The 25,396-nt window shown below is 36.1% G+C and overlaps 1 protein-coding gene across 1 annotated transcript; it reads left to right on the top strand.

The window, feature by feature from the left end:
- Window positions 1-7,040: 7,040 nt before the first annotated feature.
- Window positions 7,041-7,682, top strand: LOC146739204 (uncharacterized). Its single transcript, XM_085502628.1, has one exon. It carries the CDS (start codon window positions 7,041-7,043, stop codon window positions 7,680-7,682), a length of 642 nt encoding a protein of 213 aa, XP_085358754.1.
- Window positions 7,683-25,396: the final 17,714 nt, after the last annotated feature.

Here is a 25,396-nt window from a genome sequence, read left to right as displayed (position 1 = left end):
TTATGTGAACTGTATATTGTTTGTAAAAAAAAATTGTATTTTTTTCACAGGATCTGGATTTGAAAGACAATTTTGATGGCTTATATCATGCAACAATACCACATAGTTCTGCAATATACACAAATCTATTACAGAAGATTTGCTGACTTCAATTAAAAATCTTCATTTCTGACACTTTTATTTTATTATAAAAAATATAAATATAGAACTATGTATTTAAACTTCGAATTTTTCATTGTACACCAAATGAAGTTTGTAATAAAAACAACTTTTTTCCTGTGTGAATTTATGCAACTTTATTGTACAGTAAGAGAATGATTCTGTTGCTAAGTGATGATATAGAAGGCAGTGCTGGTCCGCCCTACTTGCTTATTCTTATTTGTCATACTCAGAATGTACACTGTTTTGGTATTTCACCATGTAAATATATTTCTTGAATATTGTCAAGACCAAGTTTGATACATGAGGATTTATTTGTACAGTTTGAACGGGAACTGTGTCATTTTCAATGACTTGTCATTTGTATTTGGCACATACATCATACATATCAGTGTGTTTCTTAATCAGATCAAAGATGGCCGAAAATAACGGCTGTTTTTATTTTTGGCCATATTACTACGACACGGAACACGTGTTTTGATGTAAATAAACAATCTGTTTTATAGGCCACTTGGAACTCGTTTCAAGGACACGCTCGGGACAACCCCTCTGCTATAATATGACGAGCATTAAGCGAACTTTCAAAAATTTAATGGGGACTGTGTCATTTTCAATGACTTGTTTTACTTTTAATCAGTTTTTACACATGGAGTATTAAAATTGCTTGACTTGTACAATGTAAATCTGGCATGTAATAGGTTAGAACTAGACCAGTAATAATGACCAAATACTGCAGCACTGTAATCCTAAACTGTTGAGATGTAAAGTGTAATGTATGGATGTGGATGGTGAAAATAAATTGATAGATGGTAGAATCAGTGAATCAAATTGCTTATGGAATAATTAAGTCTTATTTCAAAATAAATTACAACTTACAACAGTGGATTAATATTCAACATTAGGGTATTCGTTTTTCAGCTTTGTATCCTGTACTGTATTTTTATGATCCCCTACATGTATATGAGTGAGTGTGCAACACCTGTTCATTTCACGCCTGGATTAACACAGCCAGAGTTGATATTTTGATGTTTTGAGCAATTTCACTGGATTTTAAGTTAACATATTTGTCAGGTAAACATTGAGTTCTTTTGTTATTTCACTTTTTACATGGATTTTAATTTAGCGGATTTTAATTATCAGTGTAAACAACAAACCATTTAATTTCAAAATTAAACCAATAATTACTATATTTACAGTAGCAGTCCAGTGTACACAAAATACAGTAATATATTTCTGCTAGAAACAATAGATTTGTATTGTGTGTACTGTACATAATTTAATTTGCAAAGATGACTTGAAAAAAAAATATAAACATTTTACACTGATTTATCTGCTCCTTGAAAATATATTCATAGTATGTCTTTTAGTGTCAAATTATTTGGGCTACAGCCCAGTAGTCCGAAGGTCCACGAGGCCGAAGGTTCACGAGACCGAAGGTTCACGAGACCGAAGGTCCACGAGACCGAACATTCGAAAAAAAAAATCATAGACATTGGAGTCAGGTGCGAAAATGTGTCTTCGTATCGACTGTGTAGCCTCACTACATACATTACCTTTGACGTCTAAACTATATACTAAGTAAGCTAATAAAGATAAACCAGGGACGTTATTCACATTCATGGATAAACACAACACATGCAGTTTAAACTCTTTTCGAGCGATTAAAAATCGTCTAGAATATAAACTCCTATATATTTAGAACGATGCATGTGGCAGCTCACCACCCCAACTGCAACGTAACTGCCTATAATTTTTTTTTTCGATGGATAAATATCGTCTAGAACATTCCATCTATTTTGTTACGTTTATTTTTTGTTTGAAATACTTTAAAGAGGGTGTCTTTAAAACAAAGATCGAAGACCCCCCCTCCCCTAAATCGCGACTTTATACACAACTGAAGTCGAGGTTCAAAGGGAAATTGGAATTTTACGCACACAAAAGTCTCCAAAGAAACATGTTTTAGTATTGCTATCTACGTATCTATCAACACAAAGACCTAAAAAGAAATCTCGATTTTACACCATGAATGCCGCCAATATGAATATATTAGTACTGTTATGTCCGTATCTACCAACTACGCACTAATTAAAATAAACTCTACGAAAAATGGTTCATATTAGCAAGTTATCACAGGGTCTTCGTTCTAAAGATTACCCCACCCAATCTGTAAAACGAAGACCTAAACGGAAATCTCGATTTTACACACATGAATTAGTTCGTAATATATATTGAGACATTTGTGTGTGTAAAATCCCAATTTCCCTTTAAACCTAGACCTCAGTTGTGTGTATAATGTCGCGATTTAGGGGGAGGGGGTCTTCCATCTTCGGTCTTCGTTTTAAAGACACCCACTTTAAAGTTTACAGAGTTTTTAAGCAGCATATACTGAGTTGTATGAGTGATGTTTGTCATTCTGAATGTGTGCGGATAACGAGATATCGGCCCGTCGTTAATGCATACATTATTATATATTTGCTATATTTATCTCAAGTTTAACATTTGTGACTGTATGTCCTCTGGTGAAGCGTGAAATGTTCGTTTTATTTGTCGAGAATATCGATAGTCCACATCTTTACTCGTTTGTGATTTCCGAAAATGCAGGACATCACGTTATTCGCATACATATCTCCAGATTCAATATGCCGTTGCCGGCAGATAAATACAATGTAATATTTATTGGGTTTCTTTGGTCTTAAATCATATTACTGAAGGAAGTGGGATGGATCATCACATGTAATGGGAAATAAAAGTAACATTTAACATGGAATCATTCACACATAAGTCTGCCTACTTCATTTGCATAGGTTTCTTTTGATGTATTAACTTGAGGGCGCTCTCCTTGACAACCACTAATTAGGTTTATCACAATTTTATTTTGCTGTATTTTTACAGCTTTATAAATTGTTGTTTATCGGATATTATCATTTGGGAACAGTGTTGTTTTTAAATTTAGTTTTAGCAACCTATGTAACCGCATTGTGGGAAATATTAATCTTTTTCACCCTTCATAAATCGAAAACTCGCATCTTCAATACTGCGTCAAATGCGTTGACATGTAGAGAATAAAACAAACTTTCTGTATGTTTACGGCTCACACCGTTCTGCACCATTGGATTATAGTTCTATGGGGGTTCAAGACCGGGAATGTATTCATTTTGAGTCACGGAATACAATGTTAAGTCTATGGGTGGCACGAAATGAAGTAAGACTGATTTGATTGGCCAGTTGATTCAGTTCACCCATCTTATTGCAAAGTAATGAATTTTATTGCATTGCACCTGGTGCACCTGTGTATATTCAATGGATTTTAGTGTGCAATTAGGAGGGGTCACTCAGAAGCAGCACATCAGTGCGCGTTTTATTGCGTCAAAAACGTTACCAAAGTGAGAAATATGTAACAAATGGATAATACGTACAGTGGATTTCACTTTAGCTCGACACTTCGACATCTGGCACGAACGTTGTATTTGTATCAGCTTTGTATCAACTTTGTTATCAGTGCGGCCTTGATAGACGCCGACAAAACAAGACAAAACACACACGTCAACGTTCCATTTTTATTTTATGAAGAAATTGAACATGGATAATATTAATTAACTATAAATTTACTAAGATTAATATCTCCGTCAATGTTGGCTATCGTGACGCGATAACGAACAAACAGCGGGAACGATAGAAATATAAACACATGAATAAAAGCATGCCTGGTCACAAAATATTGAGTGGCAATGGATAAAAGTTCGAATGCAGGAGACTGCAATAATATTCAAATAGTTTAAACAAGAACAGTCACAACCACAGGGAGCCCAGGAACTATGATCAACTGTACCACAGTCCCTGTTGAGGGACTGTGACTGTACGCACTCCCTATGAGCGGGGGGGGGGGGGTATCGGCTAGTATCTAGTGTAAGAAATAGACAAGGGATGAAGGCTCCAGCCAGCTCACATTTTTTAAAATCGAAAAAAAGACGAAAAGAATGAAAAATAAAATCTAAAAAAAATACCAGGTTGAAGAATATTAGTTGCTCCTTCGAATTTTGCCAAAGCCTTACCTACATTTTACCCATATCTGCAGAATAAATCAAGAAAACTACACAAATTTACTCCATTTAGGAATTCCTAACGGTTAGTCCGAACGCATGACACAGTTGGAGGCGTGGCCTGTTCAGCATTTGTCAACAACCAATCACAAGACTGGTTACGAACCAGTTGAGCAAGGCTAACCGAGTCGTGACCTCGATGTGGTTCGTAACCAGTCTTGTGATTGGTTGTTGACAAATGCTGAACAGGCCACGCCTCCAACTGTGCCGTGCGTTCGGGCAAACCGTTAGGATTTCCTAAATGGAGTAAATTTGTGTAGTTTTCTTGATTTATTCTGCAGATATCGGTAAAATGTAGGCAAGGCTTTGGCGAAATTTGAAGAAGCAACTAATATTCTTCAACCTGGTATTTTTTTTAGATTTTATTTTTCATTCTTTTCGTCTATTTTTTCGAGTTTAAAAAATGTGAGCTGGCTGGAGCCTTCATCCCTTGTCTATTTCTTACACTAGATACTAGCCGATACCCCCCCCCCCCCGCCCCGCTCATAGGGAGTGCGTACAGTTGATCATAGTTCCTGGGCTCCCTGTGTCACAACATTAAAATGTTAAAGCGTGTCCAATAGGTGGCACTTTCACATCGGTGGTGGTGGCGGCGGTCGGGGTGGTGATCGCGTGGGACTATTCACTGGCAGGGGAGGTATGAATTCCGATTGCGCAACGTGAGGTGTAGCCGCGGTTGACTGTGACTGGGAATTTCCCTGGGTAAAGCATGGATTGACCAGTCCGTAGTGGTAGTAATTTTGCGGATAGGTGTTATAGGGCGAGTAATACTGCCCATAATATGGGTTGGCAGGAAAATGCGGCTGCATTTGTTGAGTATGATTCAACTCTTGACGGCTGGTATTTCCTTGATCAGTTTCATTTTGTGGTGTGTCTGCTCGTGTAACTGTGGACGGTTTACGGGGTTGGACATGAATACCACGTGTTTCCAGTAATTTCTCAACTGGGTTGGTCGTCGCACGCCGCTTGTCTGCGTGTTTATTAATAAACGAGTCAATAATTTGCGGCCATTGTGAGCTTGCATATTCCATATTTCCCGGTGCCTTGCCATTGTAAAAGCCTCGTAATATTGCTATATCAGCGTTAACTATGACTTGTCTCACTCGACCGTTTATTAAGTATTTCTCAGGATCGCTGTTTATTAAATGTGACTGAACTGCGCTTTCAAATGAGTTGGACACGGAATTTGCAACACTCTGCTTTACATCCAGCTCTGTCTGCAGAATTTTCAAGGAACTTTCTGCTTTAACTTTAAGTTGTGCCAGCGTAGTAAGTTCTTTCTTTTGTTCGGAGTGCAAGTCAAGTTCCCCGCATATCATCACATTGTCGCATGCTTCCGATGTGCATCTTGCTTTCGTGTGACCCGAACGAAGATGGCAATTTCTACATAACTTTCTTGAAGTATCTCTAAATACCTTCGGATTATACTTGTTATCCAATTCGCGGTATTTTTCAGAATATTTGTTTACTTCTTGTTGTTGTAGCTCAATTTCCCGCTCCTTGAGTTGTATTTCAATTTCTATCGGGATCATATACACTTTAACCCTCTTTGGACTATTACGGCCAGTGTCCGTTACACTGTATTCGAGCGTGCGTCGGGATGTCCGTGACGTGTGACCAATAACCGGCGTTCGACACACTGCTGGCGATTCCCCGTCATCTACTCTCACATTAGCGGTAGATATTTTGCTGCAGTGATTTCGAAATCTTGAAAAGGATTTACTATCATTAAGATCGACATAAGTTCCCTCTGCATCTTTGTAACTGGTACGAATCATATTTAACCGTGCAAGATAGCTGACCTCGTTCTTCAATAAAGCACAGAATTCGGTAAAATCCATCAAACACAAGTCACGGTATCCCACCTCAACAATGGTGCAGCGGTCTGTGTTGTGATAACTGTAATGCACTTTGATATCAACCTGTTCTGTTGCAGAAAAACATTCTTTCGATAAAGCCATGATCATAAATCGTCCTTGTGCACACACTGAAAGTCCGAGCTCAGATGTTTTCCCGCCGAACTGAATCACGAAAAAATAAAATGTTGCAACACGGAGTGGTGACGTCAATGCAAAGTTTCATGGGTGTCGAATCAGAATTTACCGCGTCCGGCCCAGGTGACAGGGTCGTCCCATTTCTGAAATGGGACAGAAACTCCAACCCAATCAGAATATATAAATAAACAAATGCCCTCTGACCTCAGTTGGTCATACCTTAACAGTAAGCGTATCTGTCAATCAAGTTACTGAAAACCATGGGAAAACAGAGTTGCGCTGGTTGTCAGTCAAGTTATATTTGACAACTTGCAACTTGTTCACCGCTTGTTTGGCTTTTATACTTGAGAGTTCTGACGCAAAAGATGACACAACGAACAACAAAAATAAATATTTCTGGTCGAGAGTGGATCGGAAATGACTATAGAAGTGTGTTGGTGGAGGAATTGAAGAAACTGCGTGGAGATGACGGAAATGCTTTACCTCGGGGAGCTGTTTCAAATTGTGCTCAGAAATTTAAAGTGGCTCGTAGTACTGTCCTGGCCGTATGGCAAAGATACTGTGATACTGGCTCGGTTTCCCCACGAAGACGTTCAACATATCGGCCTACACTACTAACAGACGACGACTACAGGTACATAGAACTTTTGAAAACTGAACATCCTTCTATGAGTTATGAAGATATTCGACAAAAGTTAGAAGAAAACGCGAATGTGCATGTTTCAAATTCAACATTATGTCGTGCAGTGAGAAGCGGCCTGCGTCAAACAAAATGGACATGGAAAAAATGATTAAACCTGCTGCAGAAAGGTTTACCGAGCGGAATCTCATTTATACTGAAGCATATCTTCAAGCATTTCGCGAAATCGATCCAATGCGCATTCGTTTTTTTGATGAAAGTGGTTTCACTCTCCATGCATCCCAACGAAATTATGGACATGCTCAAATTGGACTTCCTGCTGTAGAGATTCAACGTTATAACTCAGGGGCAAATTTCACCTTGAATCTACTGATTAGCCCATTTGATGTTTCACATGCTAATATTGTTCGTGGTGCATCAAATACCGATAGTTATCTGCAATTTTTTAATGAAGCCGCTAATACAGTCATGGAAAACGGTATGCCCGCACTTTTACACGGCAATGTTGTCGTTGTAGACAACTGTCCCACTCACCATCACAGGGGCGGTGCAATATTATCCGAGTTTTTAGATAATCAAGGTATTGAATATATTTTCACCCCGACATATTCTCCTGATTTCAATGCAACAGAGTATGCTTTCAGATGCCTCAAGATCATATTCAAACGACCTTTTTACAGACACCTTGCTCAAGACAATTTAGAATACGCCATTTTACGCGCTGTTGGCGAAATTACGCCCGCCCAGTGCTTGGGCTTTTTTAGGTCAGTCGGATATCTGAACATGTAAATGGTTGGTCAGTAGAGCATTGTGCCGAAACATTGTACATTGATGTAAACACAACGGTTATATCAGAGGTACATTATATGGTTGTATATATATGTAATACTCTCATGGTTCAATTTCATTAGACAATATAAATGGAACGCTTCTATATGCGTGTTTTGTCGTGAATGTTTACGTTTGTCGGCGTCTATAAAGGCAATGACTGATAACAAAGTTGATACAAAGCTGATGTTGAAGTGTCGAGCTGAAGTGAAATCCACTGTAATACAACGAAACCCGGTTCTACATGGAGGTTTTCAGGGGTATATCATTGTTTATTTGCACCTAAACATAAATAAGTTCAAGACTGCGTTGTCTCGAATACGCCTTAGAAAAGAATGTTACTCCGAACTGAATCTGCCATTGATAGTTTATCGTAACGGATGCCTACAAACAAATGTGATATGGGTTAAACTGTTTGTGTTTTTCTGCTAATACAAACCAGTGGATGTAGAATGTGAAGAAATCAGTTTCCCCGAGCGAGAGCGAGGCTATCCAAACGATGAAATATGCAAATGTGGGTAGCAACCATGTGTGTGCATTTGTGTTTTCGAAGATTGGTTTGGAAAATCTTGTTCCGCCATGGTCAACTTGCGTGCTTGAAACGTGTGACCATCCTGCGCGGGAAAGTTCCAGCACTGTAAAATAATGGAGTGCAGTCAAAATATTTTAAGCCGCTGAGCTTTTCCACGTCGCAGTTGATACATTTCCGGATGGTCGGGAGCCTTGATATCTCTGATCTATGTTCGTTGTGAATGTCTGACTCTAGGACACGCCCATGTTTGAAATACTGTATGTTTTTCGCTCTAATTCCCAATATTGCCCATCCCTGTAAATTGCATAGTCGGCTGTTTCTCTATCTATCTATGATATCCAACTGTTGAAAGTATTTATGCTTTTCAATTGGCCGGAAAACACCATCGTAGCAGAAGAAGAAAAAACACATTTTTTTTCTAATTCTCACATTTTACATTCTATTTTAGGGAATTTGATGAAACTTGTTATTTGAGAAAATGTGTCAAACAACAGTGAATATAAACAATGGTTTCAATTTCAAGTATTTATATATTATTGCATAGTTATTTTATGATGTGACCGGAAACGCCATCGTCAGAGGAGAATTTTTTACGGTTTTGAAAACATCGACTTGTAAAGTACAAACGTACAAACATAGTTAAACTACAAATGGCTTGCCCTATACATGCTGGAAGCAGCATTAACAAATATCTACCAAATTTGCCCCCCAAAAAAACACATTTCCCACCATCTTAATGTGTTCAAGTAGAGTTGTGCATTGGGGAATACAATGAACTAAAGATAGTTTGTACTTTATAGGTTGAATAGGTTGAAATGATCAATTTTTTTTAGCTGAGGTAAAAATAATAATTGTATGAAACAATTGCTCAGTATGGCAAAGATTTTGGCGGGAACTTATTCGGGGGGGACGACGGCGGACGACAGACATTTTGTCACTTCTATGACTTAGCCTTCCACTTCATTACGGGCAAGCCAATAAAACGAAAGCGAAAGACCATTACTTAAGCGTGAAATACGGTTGGAAATTAGGAAAATATTCTAATTTCAATTATTCGTATCCATACTTCAGATTTACTATTTAGTTGGCCCACGCATTCGACATAATAAAAACAATCGAAACTTAGTAAAAGTGATAAAAACGATAAAAACAGTAAAAAAAATAAGTCAAATAAATGAAAATAGATAATAATAACAATATTTTCATCCAAAAAAAAATAGTCCATTCACAACATCTGATTTTAATCAGATTGCCTCTGACAGTTGTGTCCGCAACATCATTCTCTGCCAGAATTATAACTTTTATTTAATGTAATGACAACGTTGTACGACCCTGTATACAACACGAATGCCGGAACCTCACTCCGAGGGCGCATGACTTGTAACATGTCATTGGTGTGCGTTACGCTAATTCAAGGTCATTATGAACGCGCGCGCGTACATCAGGGACAAGCATGGACGGCTACAGCCTCTAGTGTACTCAGGAAGAGTCATCAATTCGAAGTTTCATAAAAGAAAAACGTACAAAGTGCAAAACGTTGGTGTATAAAAAACGAGAAAAGATGGCGTACATCAAACCCGGCATTGGAAGAGGATTTATTTTGATTTACCAAGGTCATAGGTATCAGAAAAATAAATCCACCAACACCACACTATCTTGGAGATGTTGGAGAAAGACTTGCAGAGGAAGAGTGACCACTGATGTTTTTCCCATTCAAGAAGATGCCAGACCCAATTTTGTGCAGGTAATTATTTTCAACAATATACAACAATATAGTAATATATAATAATATTCATTCTATTGTAAAATAAAACGACGTATATGCGGTTATGGAAAAACCAATCCAATTTCCATTTGGTAACTTGTTACGAATGTTTCTCTGATACAATGACGCAATGTAGAGCGTGATAATCGGAAGCTCGTGCGTGTTATGCAAAACATACAGACGTGCTAAAGGGGTGTCTTTAAAACGAAGACCGAAGATCGAAGACGCCCTTCCCCCTAAATTGTTAACATGCGGGGACTGTGCCATTCATGGCTTGTTTTACGATAAATCATATACTATTGATTTTAAACGAATGCAGTATCAAAGGAGATTTGAAAATGCTCAAAATGTCCAACGGTAACCACATTGCCTCTTTGAGTACATGGCTGAGTATTCATCACACAATGATGAATATGAATAAGATGAACTTGCTTTTAATATTTTGTTCATAAACATGATGATCTGCAGAAAATCGTGGAATAATGGAAGTAGTTTTCGCATATTGCACGTGAACTGATTTCTTGATGTGTAAAGTTGTGTTTAATACAAATAAAAATATTAATTACTTTATTAATTGTACTATTTTGTTGTTGAAACGTTTTTGTTTACGTTACATTACGACCCGTAAGTAACCTTACATCACAATGCAATAAAACGTAGTCGTTTTCATTTGTCTATATGAAATTACTTTCTAAAACTGTCACAGATAACTAACCAGCATAATCACGAGGGAGAGTGGGAACTGATTCAAAAAGAAGATATGATGAGAGAGGTAAAGCAAAAACTAGCGGAAGACCCAAGTAAACCTATCAAGCGTGTGTTCAATGATGCTGCTGGTAGAAGAGAAGACAGAGGCGAAGATGTACCTGTCTATGCAAGTCCACGGTCAAGAATGCACAGATGCAGACAAGAAAATTTACCACCCATTCCACGACGCATTGAAGACGTCCAGATAGAAGGTGAGTGGACAAGGTCTTGGCGTGGAAGAAGGTTTCTATCACTTGTTGACAATGGTCTTGGTGTTCTGATCTTCCTAACAACGGGATGCCTCAGGATCTTATCAGAAGTTTCAATAGTATATATTGACGGGACATTCAAGGCATCTCCTCCTCCTCCGTATGTGCAACTAGTTACCATCCATGGGCGCTAAATGGGTAATGTTATTACATTAGCATTTGCACTGATGAATGGTAAACGATTAGAGCAGTATAGAAGAGTCCTCCAACACCTAAAAGACCGTACGGCTGCAGCGGGAAGGCAATTTGCCCCAACGACTGTGATCTCAGACTATGAGATGTCTATACGCCAAGCATTTGAAGCAGAATTTCCTGGTATCAGTGTAAAAGGCTGCTACTTCCACCTGACGCAATGTTTTTGGAGGAAGATCCAAGAGTTGGGACTGGTAAATGCCTATAACAACCACAGAAGAACACAACGCCTGTTGAGGAAAGTATTTGCTTTGGGGTATTTGCCAGTCGCTTTAGTAAGACAGAATTTTAGTTTGCTAAGGCGTAGTAGGCAGGCAAGGCGAGTCACAAGGATACACCCTGCAGTAGAAGATTTCCTAGAATATATTCATCGATGGTCAGTTTGCTATTCCTAGTTGGAATGTATTCCAAAGAAACATGGAGATGAGGACTACAAACATAGTTGAAGGTATGAAGAATTGTATTAAAGGATAAAACATATTTATGTGATTTTCATTATCGTCGTCATAGCTGTAGATATGCAAAAAACTGAATCGTTTTTAAAATGCTTTTTTTAATTACAGGTCTTCATCTGAAGTGGAACCGAGAAGTGGGGATTCACCATCCTTCTCTGTGGATCTTCATCAGATGGTTGAAGGATGAGGAGCGGAGTGAAAGAACTGTAATTCAACAGGCTAGAAGAGGGATACTCCGCCACGTGAGAAGGAGGAAATGGAGAGATCTGGAAAGGAGAATTGTGCGTCTTCGTACGCAATATAACGAAGGAGAAATAAATTTAACCCAGTATTGGCGAGCCATCACTTACGCAATAAAAACGTACAATTAGACAGACAGTAACATCTGGCGACAAAAGGACATAGATTGGACATTTTAAGTCTTAGATCCAATATAATGAGATGTAATAGTGTTTGTTCTCTCCCAGAGAGACTTTGATATAGTTATGAACATGTTGTTAAACTTAAAGAGGCCATATGGATAACTTTAAGCATTTTTGAGAATTTAAAAAAGTATTTTTTTGGTACTGCATTCGTTCAGAATCAATAGTATATGATTTATCGAGGAATACAAGTGTACTTTTGTAGCGATCTTAGAGGTATTAGTTTGGCAAAGAATGCGACACTCAATCTAATTTGATTTACCTATACATATAGGTAATTCCTTTAGCACAGGCGCACTAAATGTTTTGCCTTTTTCCGCGAACGTCTCGGAATACTTCTAAGATCGCTACACAAAGTGCACTGTTATTTCACGATGAGCCATATAATATTGATATCTTGAGGAATGCATAATGAAAGGAAGATTATTTAAAATGCTAAACAATGCTCACAGTTATCCATATTGCCTCTTTAATTTAATTTTTCAATGACCTTTTCGAGTTTTATTGATGTTAAGAGTGTTAACATTACAAAATAGCATGATGAAACACGAACAATCTACAGGCGTATTTATTAGTAATAGGTGCATTTTATGCAAGTCGTTATACTTAAATTTGTCTAGCTGATTTTTATTTTTAGTATTCTATCCAAATCTGTCCATTTCTTTAATTGTGGCGTTTTTTATGTTTGATAATGGAAATATTTTCTAAATATATTTCACAAAGTCGGGATAGGTCGAATATAATTATGGTGAGCGAAACGTCAAGTGGGAAGAACTTGAGTCATACATAAATACTTTTGTCATATGAGGTTTGGGAACTAATGATGATTTGACATATAAACAAGTTAAGAAAAATCTGCAGAAACCCGTGCCGAAAAAATTATTTTGCTCAACTTTACGTGAAATATAAAACAAATTGGAGGCAAATCTACCATAACCCCAGAGTGTATTATATAACCATCTGCATTTAGCTCGGTAATATTATATTACCAACTATAGAGCAATGTTCAGTATGAACAAATTAAATGTTTCTTTGTTAATTAAGTAAACACTAATTACTATCTGTTGCAATGAGCTACAGTTTATGTTTAAACGCGTTTGTAAGTATTTATAAACATTGGTGTCTTGTTTTCATTCAAATCCTAATGGGTAGTTGTGATTGGCCCAGAGCAATGCCCACCGATGCGCACGCATACTTCAATCATGCACGCCCACTTAATTTGAAATGCATTCGGAGGGTGATTGGCTGACTCGACGTGACTCATGACTCTATTTATGAAGACTGAACTATACTATCCCCGGATTGGTCAATCGGTATTCTGCAGCGATTTTGAATTTACAAGCATTTATTTTTATTTATGTTTATAACGTATGCACCTTGATGCAACGGATAATACAACACTAGACATTGTTCTTATATACTTACTGTTATATACACTTGTACTGTTTCTACTGATGATTACTACAATTATGTGTGATTATTACTATATACAATTATGTATGGTACGTTAGATATTGTGCTAGGATTACTATTATATACACTGTTTTGTTGGACTTTGCGCAATTATTTTTGTGTATGTGCCAAATAAAATATAATATCACATCTCGCACTGTTGTGTGATTACTATTATATATACCGTGGTATGTAGTTCCATCTATTTGTTCGCCACGGGTCAGTGTTCACATAATGTAAATGCTGTTCATTATGTGTAGGATAAAGTCAGAATAGAAAGTATCTTCTATGCTATAATGTCCAAACCCAAAAATAAAATGTCCAGGCCGCATCGCAGACAAATACATTGTTGCTGGAGGACTTTCCACTTGAATTGTACAGCGTTCTACGACTTATTATGAAGTACATGGACATTGTGCTGCGGTAATTTGTAACAAATTTCGCGTTTTGTAATAATTTTGACGAATTCTGTAATAAAAACGCGTATTGTAATACCTGTCGACGCGTTTTGTAATACAAAAAGTCTACGCATTTTGTAATAACGTCGTTATGCATTTTGTAATAAACAGCTGTTAAATAAAATATGCTTTCATCAAGATAATGTAAATTCGACAAATATGTGTACTTTTCTTTCTCGCGTATTTTTAAAACAATCCTAGAGGAGAGAGAGTTTTTATATGATCTTACCTTTGAATAACTATTTTGTCAGCATCAGTAGGAGTGGCGGCTAAGTATAAATCTGAACCTGTTTTTGTCAGTTATCTTTACCATGTGCATTTGACCAATGCGGAGTGATAAGTTACCACATTCAGCGGCTACGTTTTGGTTGAAAATAACCAAATTGTAACACAAATGTATGAATCATGCTTATTTAAATAGACAGTCGCATGTAAAAAATGATTGAATACTCATGGACTACTTTTAATTGGCCCATCAATTCGTAGCATGCGATCTTACACACATCAGGTGACATATTGAAAGGTCGACGTCAGAAATATTGTCACCTTCCTTCATTTATGGTGGTATTTTACGCAAATACTAGTTTAACTTGTTTCTTTTCAACCGAAACGTAGCCGCTGAATGTGGTAACATATCACCCCGCATTGGTCAAATGCACATGGTAAAGATAGCTGTTAAAAACAGGTTTAGATTTATACTTAGCCGTCACTCCTACTGATGCTGACAAAGTAGTTAATCAAAGGTATGATTATATAAAAAATATTCTCACCTCTATGATTGTTTTAAAAATACGCGAGAAAGAAAAGTACACATATTTGTCGAATTTACATTAACTTGATGCAAGCATATTTTATTTAACGGCTGTTTATTGCATAAAATGCATAACGATATTATTAAAAAATGCGTAGACTTTTTGTATTACAAAACGCATAACGATGTTATTACAAAATGCGTAGACTTTTTGTATTACAAAATGCATAACGATGTTATTACAAAATGCGTAGACGGTGATTACAAAACGCATAGACTTTTATTATTACAAAACGCATCGAAAGGTATTACAAAATACGTTTTTTATTACGAAATGCGTCAAAATTATTACAAAACGCGTCGTTATTACAAATTACCGCAGCACAGACATGTTATGATACATGTGGTATATAAACATTCTAGGACTTTATTTATCAAGACCTGGGACATTTTATAGGAACCGTCTTTACCCCAAAAACACTTTACTTTTACTATCACAAATGCCACAACCATGGTTCGAACTCAGGATATTGATTTGCAATACTGTCCACTTAACTCAGCTATGCACGCATTCGATAAAATGCTTCCTTTTGTAATGGCATTTCTATAACACCCAACATATGAAAATTCAGGAGATAAATATAGTAACGTTGTTCTAGCTACGTATTTTAGGCGAATCCCTTAGTTTGCTCAGTTTTAAGTATGAAAACGACCTCGTACACGGCCTTTCTGAGATAAAAGTCCTTCCCGCAATAAAATGTTTCGGCCTGCGGCCATTTTATTTTTGGTTCGAACTTTATATTCCAGAAAAGCCCTTCTATTCAGTCTTTATCTTATACATGATGCATAAGCGGCCCTGCACGTACTCACTTACAGCCGTACTGGATGTTTTTAATCACAATTTTCTCCAAGAACATCACCCGGCGCGTATACTACGCGATATAGCACAGGATAACGACATATACGAACGAGCAATGCTTTACTGCTATTATATTATACCAACAATATTTCTGTGTAAATTTGAAGGTGACAAATTTCAAATACAACCTATTATTTTGGCTTTTTTGATACACCGAGGAGCGGTATAAATTCTAATTATTTAGAATCAATGTAATATACGTGTATTTATTATATATAAATGTATATAAGTTCCACGATAATTGTACCATTATTTCCAAATAATTTGCTTGTGAAAACTCGTAATAAACAAATAAAAGTTTGTTATATTTATTGTATATATAGTTATGTTAACTCATACAAATATATACGATGGTTCCAAGATACCTTTTTAACAACCTCACATCATGGCAAAAATGGAAAACAAATCCTGCACAGAAAACAATTCTGCAGAAAATCCAGACTGAAAAAAACACACAGAAAGAATTACATAAATCCGCGCAGAAGAAAATTTGGGGCTCAGCGCTGCGCAAATCGAAAACATTTTTTGCGCAGATTCTCTGCCATCATCTCCCACAGAATTTCTAATGGTAGACCCCTTAAATAATCGCATTATCTATTTTCGGTCTCGTGAACCTTCGGACTTGTGAACCTTCGGTCTTGTGAACCTTCGGTCTCGTGAACCTTCGGTCTCGTGAACCTTCGGACAACTGGGATGTCCCCAATTATTTGTTGTGATAAGCATAGATACTGAATTGGATACTATCATGTCAGCAATTTTTCTTATGCTCCTGTAACACTTCAAAATATATAATCCTCTGTTCTTATATTCATATATCCAATGTATATTCTATAGTCTTTAATAAAATAATGAAAAAAGAACTGATGTAGGGAAGTATAATCCTGTGTAAACAAGTAAACCCCAAGCTGGGTATTTTTATCGATATTAACAAAAACTGGCTCTGATTGTCATTGATATGTTTTCTACTTATACTGGTAATGTTTGATATTACATACATATAGGTGTGTGAATGTTTTTTTGTAGCATTTTCAAGACAGACACTGTATACACCTCAGCAATATTTCTAAGAGGAATGCTTCAGTAAAGCGATAATATACAAATTTATCAATGTGATACAATGAATAGTTGCATGTCGATATTTGCTAAATTTCAGTATCTTATAATGTATATCATTTACATTTAAGATATAATTTATTATATAATTTGGTGTTCAGATTATTAGTACTTAGTTGGATATATAAATAACATTTCTAATGTTTGGAAAAGGTTTGGAAATCTGATTGGGGAGGCGAGTTGTTTTTATTGCATGGTTCAAACCACAGGGCTGGCACCGCCGTTCTTATAAACAAATCTAGTGATCTGAATATTGGCAGAAATGTCAAAGATTTACAAGGTAGATACATCCTTTTAGAGTTGTCCAAGGGGGATTACACGTTCGTTATTGCAAATATTTATGCTCCAAATGCAACTACAGACCAGAAAAAGTTTTTTACTAAGCTTAGTCACGAAATTAAAGTTAACTTTCCTCACTCTAACTGCATTATTGCAGGAGATTTTAATGTCCCCCTCGACCCGATTATAGATAAATACGGTAGCGGAATCGATAATAAAGGGCCTGCTAGAAGAACAATTTACAGCTTGATGAATGATTTGAAATTACTTGATTTGTATAGAAAATTTAACCCATCAAATTATCGGTTTACTCGGAGGCGTGGAAATTCTGGTTCACGATTGGATTACTTTTTGGTTCCCGAACGGTTACAAAACTCGGTCAAAAGTTGTAATATTATGCCAAGCATTCGTATTGACCATAGCATGATCCTTATGACCTTTGAAATTCCTGATTGTGGAAGAGGTCCCGGATTTTGGAAGTTTAATAATAGCCTTTTAAACGATGAAATTTATGTCGCGCAAATTGATGCTTTGATCATTGAAGTACAGAGAGAGTGTAACTGTTTGTGTTACAATGCTCAACAAACATTCGAATATTTAAAATTCAAAATCAGGGAGAAAACCATTATTTATAGTAAAAACAAGCAAAGGAATTTGCGTAACAAAGAGAACAACTTAAATAGAAAATTACAACAATTGGAAGAGCGTATTGATGAAACCCTTGATCAAGACATTTTGCTGCAATATGAGCAAGTGAAAAATGAACTGGAAAAGTTGATTGCGCAACAAATACAGGGGTCTATTATTCGGTCACGGGTAAATTGGTATCAATGTGGAGAAAAGAGCAATAAATATTTCCTAAACCTAGAAAAAAATAATTATAAAAAGAAGTCCATTGACAAACTTAAGGATGGGGACACTTATATTACAGACTCCAAAGAAGTATTGAACACCTTGCAAGATTTTTACGAGAATTTATATTCAAAACGAAAGTTGGAAATTAATGAGAATAGTTATAGCTTCCTTGAAACTGCCCATATTCCAAGCCTCAATCATGAGCAATCAAATATCTGCGAAGGAGAAATTACTAAAGACGAGTTATTTGAAGCTCTTAAGAGTAGTCCTAAGAATAAAACCCCTGGCTGTGATGGAATTCCGCCCAAATTCTATTTGCGATTTTGGAAAAATATCAGTGATTGTCTTCTGGCGTGCATAAATTATGCATACAACAATGTCTCTCTCTCCGCAACACAAAGACAAGCTGTGATTACGTTATTGCCAAAGCCCGAAAAAGACCCACTTCATATACATAACTGGAGACCAATCTCACTACTAAATACAGATTATAAGCTTGCAAGTCGCTGTATAGCAGCAAGACTAAAGAAAGTATTACCTATTATTATCCATCCGCCTTTATAAAAGGCAGACGTATTACAGATAATATTCGTCTAATTTGTGACATTATTGAATGGTGCGAAGAAACTGGTAACCAAGGTGCACTATTATTTCTAGACAATACTAAAGCATTCGATTCATTAGAATGGTCATGTATGTATAAAGCCTTAGACGCATTTAATTTCGGGCCTTCATTAATAAAATGGGTACAAACATTCTATAAAAACATTCAAAGTTGCGTTTTGAACAAAGGTGCCAGTACTGGGTGGTTTGAGGTTCACAGAGGGGTCAGACAAGGATGTCCTCTGTCCACTGCTCTATTTGTTGTTTCGATAGAACTACTTTTAATTCATATTAGAAATAATGAACGTATTAGGGGTATTACATTACCCTCTGGATACCAGCAAAAAATATCTGCTTATGCAGACGATACGACATTCATACTTAAAGACAGCTCATCCATTCAGATTTCCCTAAACATCTTATCTGATTTTAGTAATCAGTCCGGTTTGACTTTAAACTTAGAGAAGACAGAACTAATTCTAGTAGGCGACCAGAATGGGGGATGGGTGCTTCCACAGGGCTTATCGCCATCTTTGGGTCCCGTTAGGGTACTTGGGGTGTATGTAGGTCACGATAAATACGAAAATGAAAAACTTAATTTTAGGACAAAAATTAAAAAAATGAAAGATAAACTTCAGATTTGGAAATCGAGAGATTTAACCCTTCAAGGCAAAGCATTACTGGGCAAATGCTTCGGAGCCTCACAGTTAATTTACATTATGAATAGTATACCTGTACCAGTTAATGGTATTAAGGAAGCAGGCGCATATCTATTTAATTTTCTGTGGAAAGGAAAAAAACATCATATTAAGAACAATACCATGCTTGGCCACTTTTCTCAAGGTGGTGTTAACTGTTTAGATCTTGAACTAATGAATAAAGCATTAAAATTAACATGGATAAACAGAATATTAGAATCACAGTCATCATGGTCTAATTTTCCAAACCATTATTTTAATAAATTGGGAGGGCTGGCCTTGCTTATGAATTGTAATTATTCGATTGACTCGCTCTCAGTCAAGATACCTATTTTTTATCGTGAAATTTTTAGTCACTGGGCAGAGTTCCAAAAATCACAAAATATTGCCGAACCTAAGCCAGGGATGCATATAATATGGAACAATAAGTAGTACTTATTGATGGAAAATCGATATTTTACCGCAATTGGTTTGACCACGGTGTGAAGTACGTAAGTGATTTGACTGATGAGAATGGGGAGGTTTTGTCACTCAATCAGTTCCAGGCTAAATTTAATATAAAGTCAGATTTTATTAAATATTATGGTTTAACGTCCGCAATCCCCACAGAATGGAAATCAGCATTAACACAGCGTACGTCGCCAAAGGAGACGAGACCTATTTGCGAAAACTATAGGCGATATAGCAAATTCAAATGTAATGACTACTACAATGTTTTAAGAAATTCAAAATTTGAGAAGGCCACTGCATTAAGCACCTTTGCTAGTAAACAATATACAGATGATGTAGACTGGCAGGAAGCCTGGAAACAAATTAAACAGATAACAATCAACGAAAAAATGCGCGGATTTCAGTATAAAATATTGCATCGAATTCTTGCGACAAATGTTTTTCTATACAAAAATAAGAAAATTGACGATGACAAATGCAAAAACTGTGACCTAAAAGAAGATTTAGAACACTTGCTGTGGGAATGTGAAGAAAGCCAGAAATTCTGGAAAAAATTTAAAATATTTTGGATAAATATATGTGCCGAAAATATCAATATTTGTAAAAAAGAGGTAATCTTTAATTCTGGTGGTAAAAGTAACTTTCAAGCCCTGTGGAAGCACTTAATTTTACTTGGGAAATACAAATTATATATTGCCAGGTTCAATAATTCTAAACCAAACTTAAACTTATTCATTGAAAGAGTAAAACAAACCTTTAACCTAGAAAAAGCAATTGCAGAACAATATAACAAATACAAAATATTTGTTAACAAATGGGAAAATATAATGAAATACCTTGAAAAATAAAAATACTGTAAAAATATATATATATAACATGAGCGACTTTGACCTTGTTTTTTTTGTGTTTTTGTATTTGTATTTTTGTTCTTTTTTTTTGTATTTGTATTTAAAAAAAAGTTAATCAGTATTCTGTACATCACACTTTAATATACGATTAATTAAAATCTGTGCATTGTATTTATTACATCACACTTTAATATACGATGAATTAAAATCTGTGCATTGTATGTATTATATCACACTTTAATATACGATTAATTAAAATCTGTGCAATGTATTTATTACATCACATTTTAATATACGATTAATTAAAATCTGTGCATTGTATTTATTAATCACACTTCAATATACGATTAATTAAAATCTGTGCATTGTATTTATTAATCACACTTCAATATACGATTAATTAAAATCTGTGCATTGTATTTATTAATCACACTTCAATATACGATTAATTAAAATCTGTGCAATGTATTTATTACATCACACTTTAATATACGATTAATTAAAATCTGTGCATTGTATGTATTACATCACAATTTAATATACGATTAATTAAAATCTGTGCAATGTATTTATTACATCACATTTTAATATACGATTAATTAAAATCTGTGCATTGTATTTATTAATCACACTTCAATATACGATTAATTAAAATCTGTGCATTGTATTTATTAATCACACTTCAATATACGATTAATTAAAATCTGTGCATTGTATTTATTACATCACACTTTAATATACGATTAACTTAAAATCTGTGCAATGTATTTATTACATCACACTTTAATATACATTTCTAATGTGTCTGTCAGTTTAAAATCAAGTATTGAACCGTTATGACAGTGTGCTGGATGGCAGTAATTATTTGTCATGTTACACCAATGTTGAGTATTCATACCATACATTCATTAAAAAAAGACATGTACTTACAACATTGGGTCTTCAAGGGCAGTCATTGTACACAAAATATAGTGGTCTACTCTACTTTGAATATTAACTGTTACTGTTTGCTATAGTAATGTGTGTTAATATGATTTGCACACTTCAATGCACTTTTGTTGGGATTTGTTGTACATGTGCATTGATGGTGCTAGTATGTGGAGTTTATGGCTACCTTATTGATAGCACAGGGTTGTGTTGGTGGATCACAATGGTTAATACAGATTGGTGGTAAGGGTTCCCTGTTGATGGCACAGGGTGGTGGTAAGGGTTCCCTGTTGATGGCACAAACTGGTGGTAAGGTTTCTCTATTGATGATACAGGATGGTGGTTAGGGGTCTCTATTGATGATACAGCGTGGTGGTAAGTGCCCTCTATTGATGATACAGGATGGTGATAAGGGTCCTCCATTGATGGCACAGGGTGGTGGTAAGGGTTTTCTATTGATGGCACAAGGTGGTGGTAAGTGTTCTTGGTGTCAGTGTGTTGGTAACGGTTTTCTATTGGTGGCACAGGGTGGTGGTAAGGATTTTTACCTTGCCCGTACCATCAAAGATGGAAGGGAAAGGTATATTAAGGGGAAAATTTTGTCTGTCGTTGTTGTTGTTGTCGTCGTCGTCGTTAATAATTGTTATTGTGTGCATAATAACTTTACTAATTCTATTCCAAACTTTATCAAACTTGGTCACCTTATTCATCAGTATAAAGTCTTCCCTGAGTTTGAACAACAGATGTCCTGTATGAAAGTATCATGCAAAAATTGAGAAAATCTGATAAAATATTTTGACTGTTTCTACTTGACTGATCACTTGGTGATACACATCAAAGGTCACTGATCTCAGTGGAAATATGCATTGTTGTATGTGTTCAATGAAGCAAATGATTTATCTTGTAATAATATCCTTGGTAATGTATCTCAGAATCCCATACTGGGTTTCAAAACCAACCCATGGAGAGATTGCACAGTCAGATACACATTTGCAAACCTACCAATAAAATCATTACAGAAAACAAGATGTCAGAAAATCAATATAAGCACTCCTATGAACTGGGTGCCTAACTTTGATCAAAATCTGAAGCTAATAGAAAATCTGTTTAGTTCAAAGTTATCAAATCAAAAACAATACATAAAAAATACATTAAAAGCAAAGCATTTCATCCACATTTTAAAAAGAAAATTATTCTAAAATATGTATTCTGTATTTGACAAACCGTTCATTCAACAAATGAAAACTCACAGGAATATGTTTCAGCTATTAGAACAGAATGATAGAGTTTTTATAATACTAGTTTAAAAATGCACTTCAAAGATTGCAGTGTTTGAAGATGTAGATTCTCAGGAGGCAACAGTACTGTTGACTTCTCCCTCCACTGGACACCAACTAACTATTTAAGTTGATTTGCATACAAAGCAGAGCTTGCAACATGATAGCTATTCATAAAGGGTGTTTTTTTTTACTTTTCATATAATACAGTAGTCACACAATGAGGCAGTTCATATTTGTCTCAGTGAATCATTAATTTTTGACAGACACCTGTACAAAATACTTGGACTAAAGCCAGCTAAAATTTTCTGTTATCTTGCATGTTTTATGAATCTATTCACATCTAAATGCAGCACTTTTTTTTTTCAATGAGACATTTGTTTTTATACTAAAATATCTGAATTACTTTGAAGAAAGCTGGAAATTATGTCCCTTAAAATAATTAAACACCAATGTTTTTGTAAGATATTTACATCTTTTAAGGACATTCGGTAGACTGATTCCCACTGTTGGTTCAACCCCAAAACTTGTTTGTATTCAAAATTAATTATGACAATGCATATTTATATTGAAACAAACTATGATAAAGGGAATTGTATTATATAACAAAGGGCAAGGTCACCAGAGTTCAACTATGTTCTATTGATGGCACAGGGTGGTGGTAAGGGTTTTCTATTGACAGCACATGGTGGTGGTACGCGTTTTCTATTGATGGCACAGGGTGGTGGTAGGGGTTTTCTATTGGTAGCACGGTTGTGGTAAGGGTTTTACTATTGATGGCACAGGGTGGTGGTAAGGGTTCTCTATTGGTGACACATGGTGGTAAGGGTTTTTAGTCCCCATTCGGACGTAGTCCGAAAACGGGGACTTACACATGTATGTTTTGCCATGTGTGCATCCGTGCGCCATGATCACCTGTATCTCGAACATGCATGGACCGATTAAGTTCAAACTTCACTCATACATCACACATTATATGGGACATATGCACATGCATTTTTTTCATGATCCAATTAACGATAGCCGAATAGTGGCCATTTTAAGGCCGAAAATGCATCAAAATCGCACATTTTCACCATTCCGGACCCGGATCTCAGTTATGCATGGACGGATTTTGTTCAAATTTGGTACATACATTGAACATAATAGGACCTTGATGCACGTCATTTTTTTTTTTGGATCGAGCTTGAAATGGCTGATTGGCGGCCATTTTGTTTTAAAGAATTCAGTTCTGGATCCGTATCTGAGACATGTCTGGATTGATCGAGTTCAAACTTCACACACACCAGGTACATCATGTCACAAATATGTATGTGCATTTGTTTCATGATCTCATTAACGATAGCCGAATAGCGGCCATTTTAAGGCCGAAAATGCATTCAAATCGCACATTTTCACCATTCCGGACCCGGATCTCAGTTATGCATGGACGGATTTTGTTCAAATTTGGTACATACATTGAACATAATAGGACCTTGATGCACGTCATTTTTTTTTTTGGATCGAGCTTGAAATGGCTGACTGGCGGCCATTTTGTTTTAAAGAATTCAGTTCTGGATCCGTATCTGAGACATGTCTGGATTGATCGAGTTCAAACTTCACACACACCAGGTACATCATGTCACAAATATGTATGTGCATTTGTTTCATGATCTCATTAACGATAGCCAAATGGCGGCCGCTTTAAGGCCGAAAATGCATTGAAATCGCACATTTTCACCATTCCGGACCCGGATCTCAGTTATGCATGGACGGATTTTGTTCAAATTTGGTACATACATTAAACATAATAGGACCTTGATGCACGTCATTTTTTTTCCGGATCAAGTTCAAAATGGCCGACTGGCGGCCATTTTGTTTTAAAGAATTCAGTTCTGGGTCCGTATCTGAGACATGCCTGGATTGATCGAGTTCAAACTTCACACACACAAGGTACGTCATGTCACAAATATGTATGTGCATTTGTTTCATGATCTCATTAACGATAGCCAAATGGGGGCCGCTTTAAGGCCGAAAATGCATTGAAATCGCACATTTTCACCATTCCGGACCCAGATCTCAGTTATGCATGGACAGATTTTGTTCAAATTTGGTACATACATTAAACATAATAGGACCTTGATGCACATCATTTTTTTTTTCGGATCAAGGTCGAAATGGCCGACTGGCGGCCATTTTGTTTTAAAGAATTCAGTTCTGGATCCGTATCCGAGACATGTCTGGATTGATCAAGTTCAAACTTCATACACACATGGTACATCATGTCACAAATAGATATGTGCATTTGTTTCATGATCCACTTAACAATAGCTGAATGATGGCCATTTTAAGGCCGAAAATGAATCAAAATCACGTATTTTCACAATTCCGGAACCGGATCTCGGTCATGCATGGATGAATTTTGTTCAGATTTAGTTCATATATTAAACATAATATAAGCTTGATGCACACCAATTTTTCTTCGAATCAAGTTCAAAATATCTAACTGGCGGCCATTTTGTTTTAAAGAATTTAGTTTTTGATCCATATCTCGAACATGCCTGGACAGATCAAGTTCAAACATCACATACACATCATACATTATATTATACATATGCCTGTGCATTTGGGCCAGTCCTTTTAAGGTAAAAAATTCACAAAAGTTGCACATTTTCACCATACCG

This window comes from Saccoglossus kowalevskii, chromosome 8 (assembly GCF_978046115.1).
Source record: "Saccoglossus kowalevskii chromosome 8, keSacKowa6.1, whole genome shotgun sequence".
NCBI classification, from domain to species: domain Eukaryota; kingdom Metazoa; phylum Hemichordata; class Enteropneusta; family Harrimaniidae; genus Saccoglossus; species Saccoglossus kowalevskii.
The sequence above is the reverse complement of the archived record's forward strand: the minus strand, read 5'-3'. Positions and strand labels throughout refer to the sequence as shown.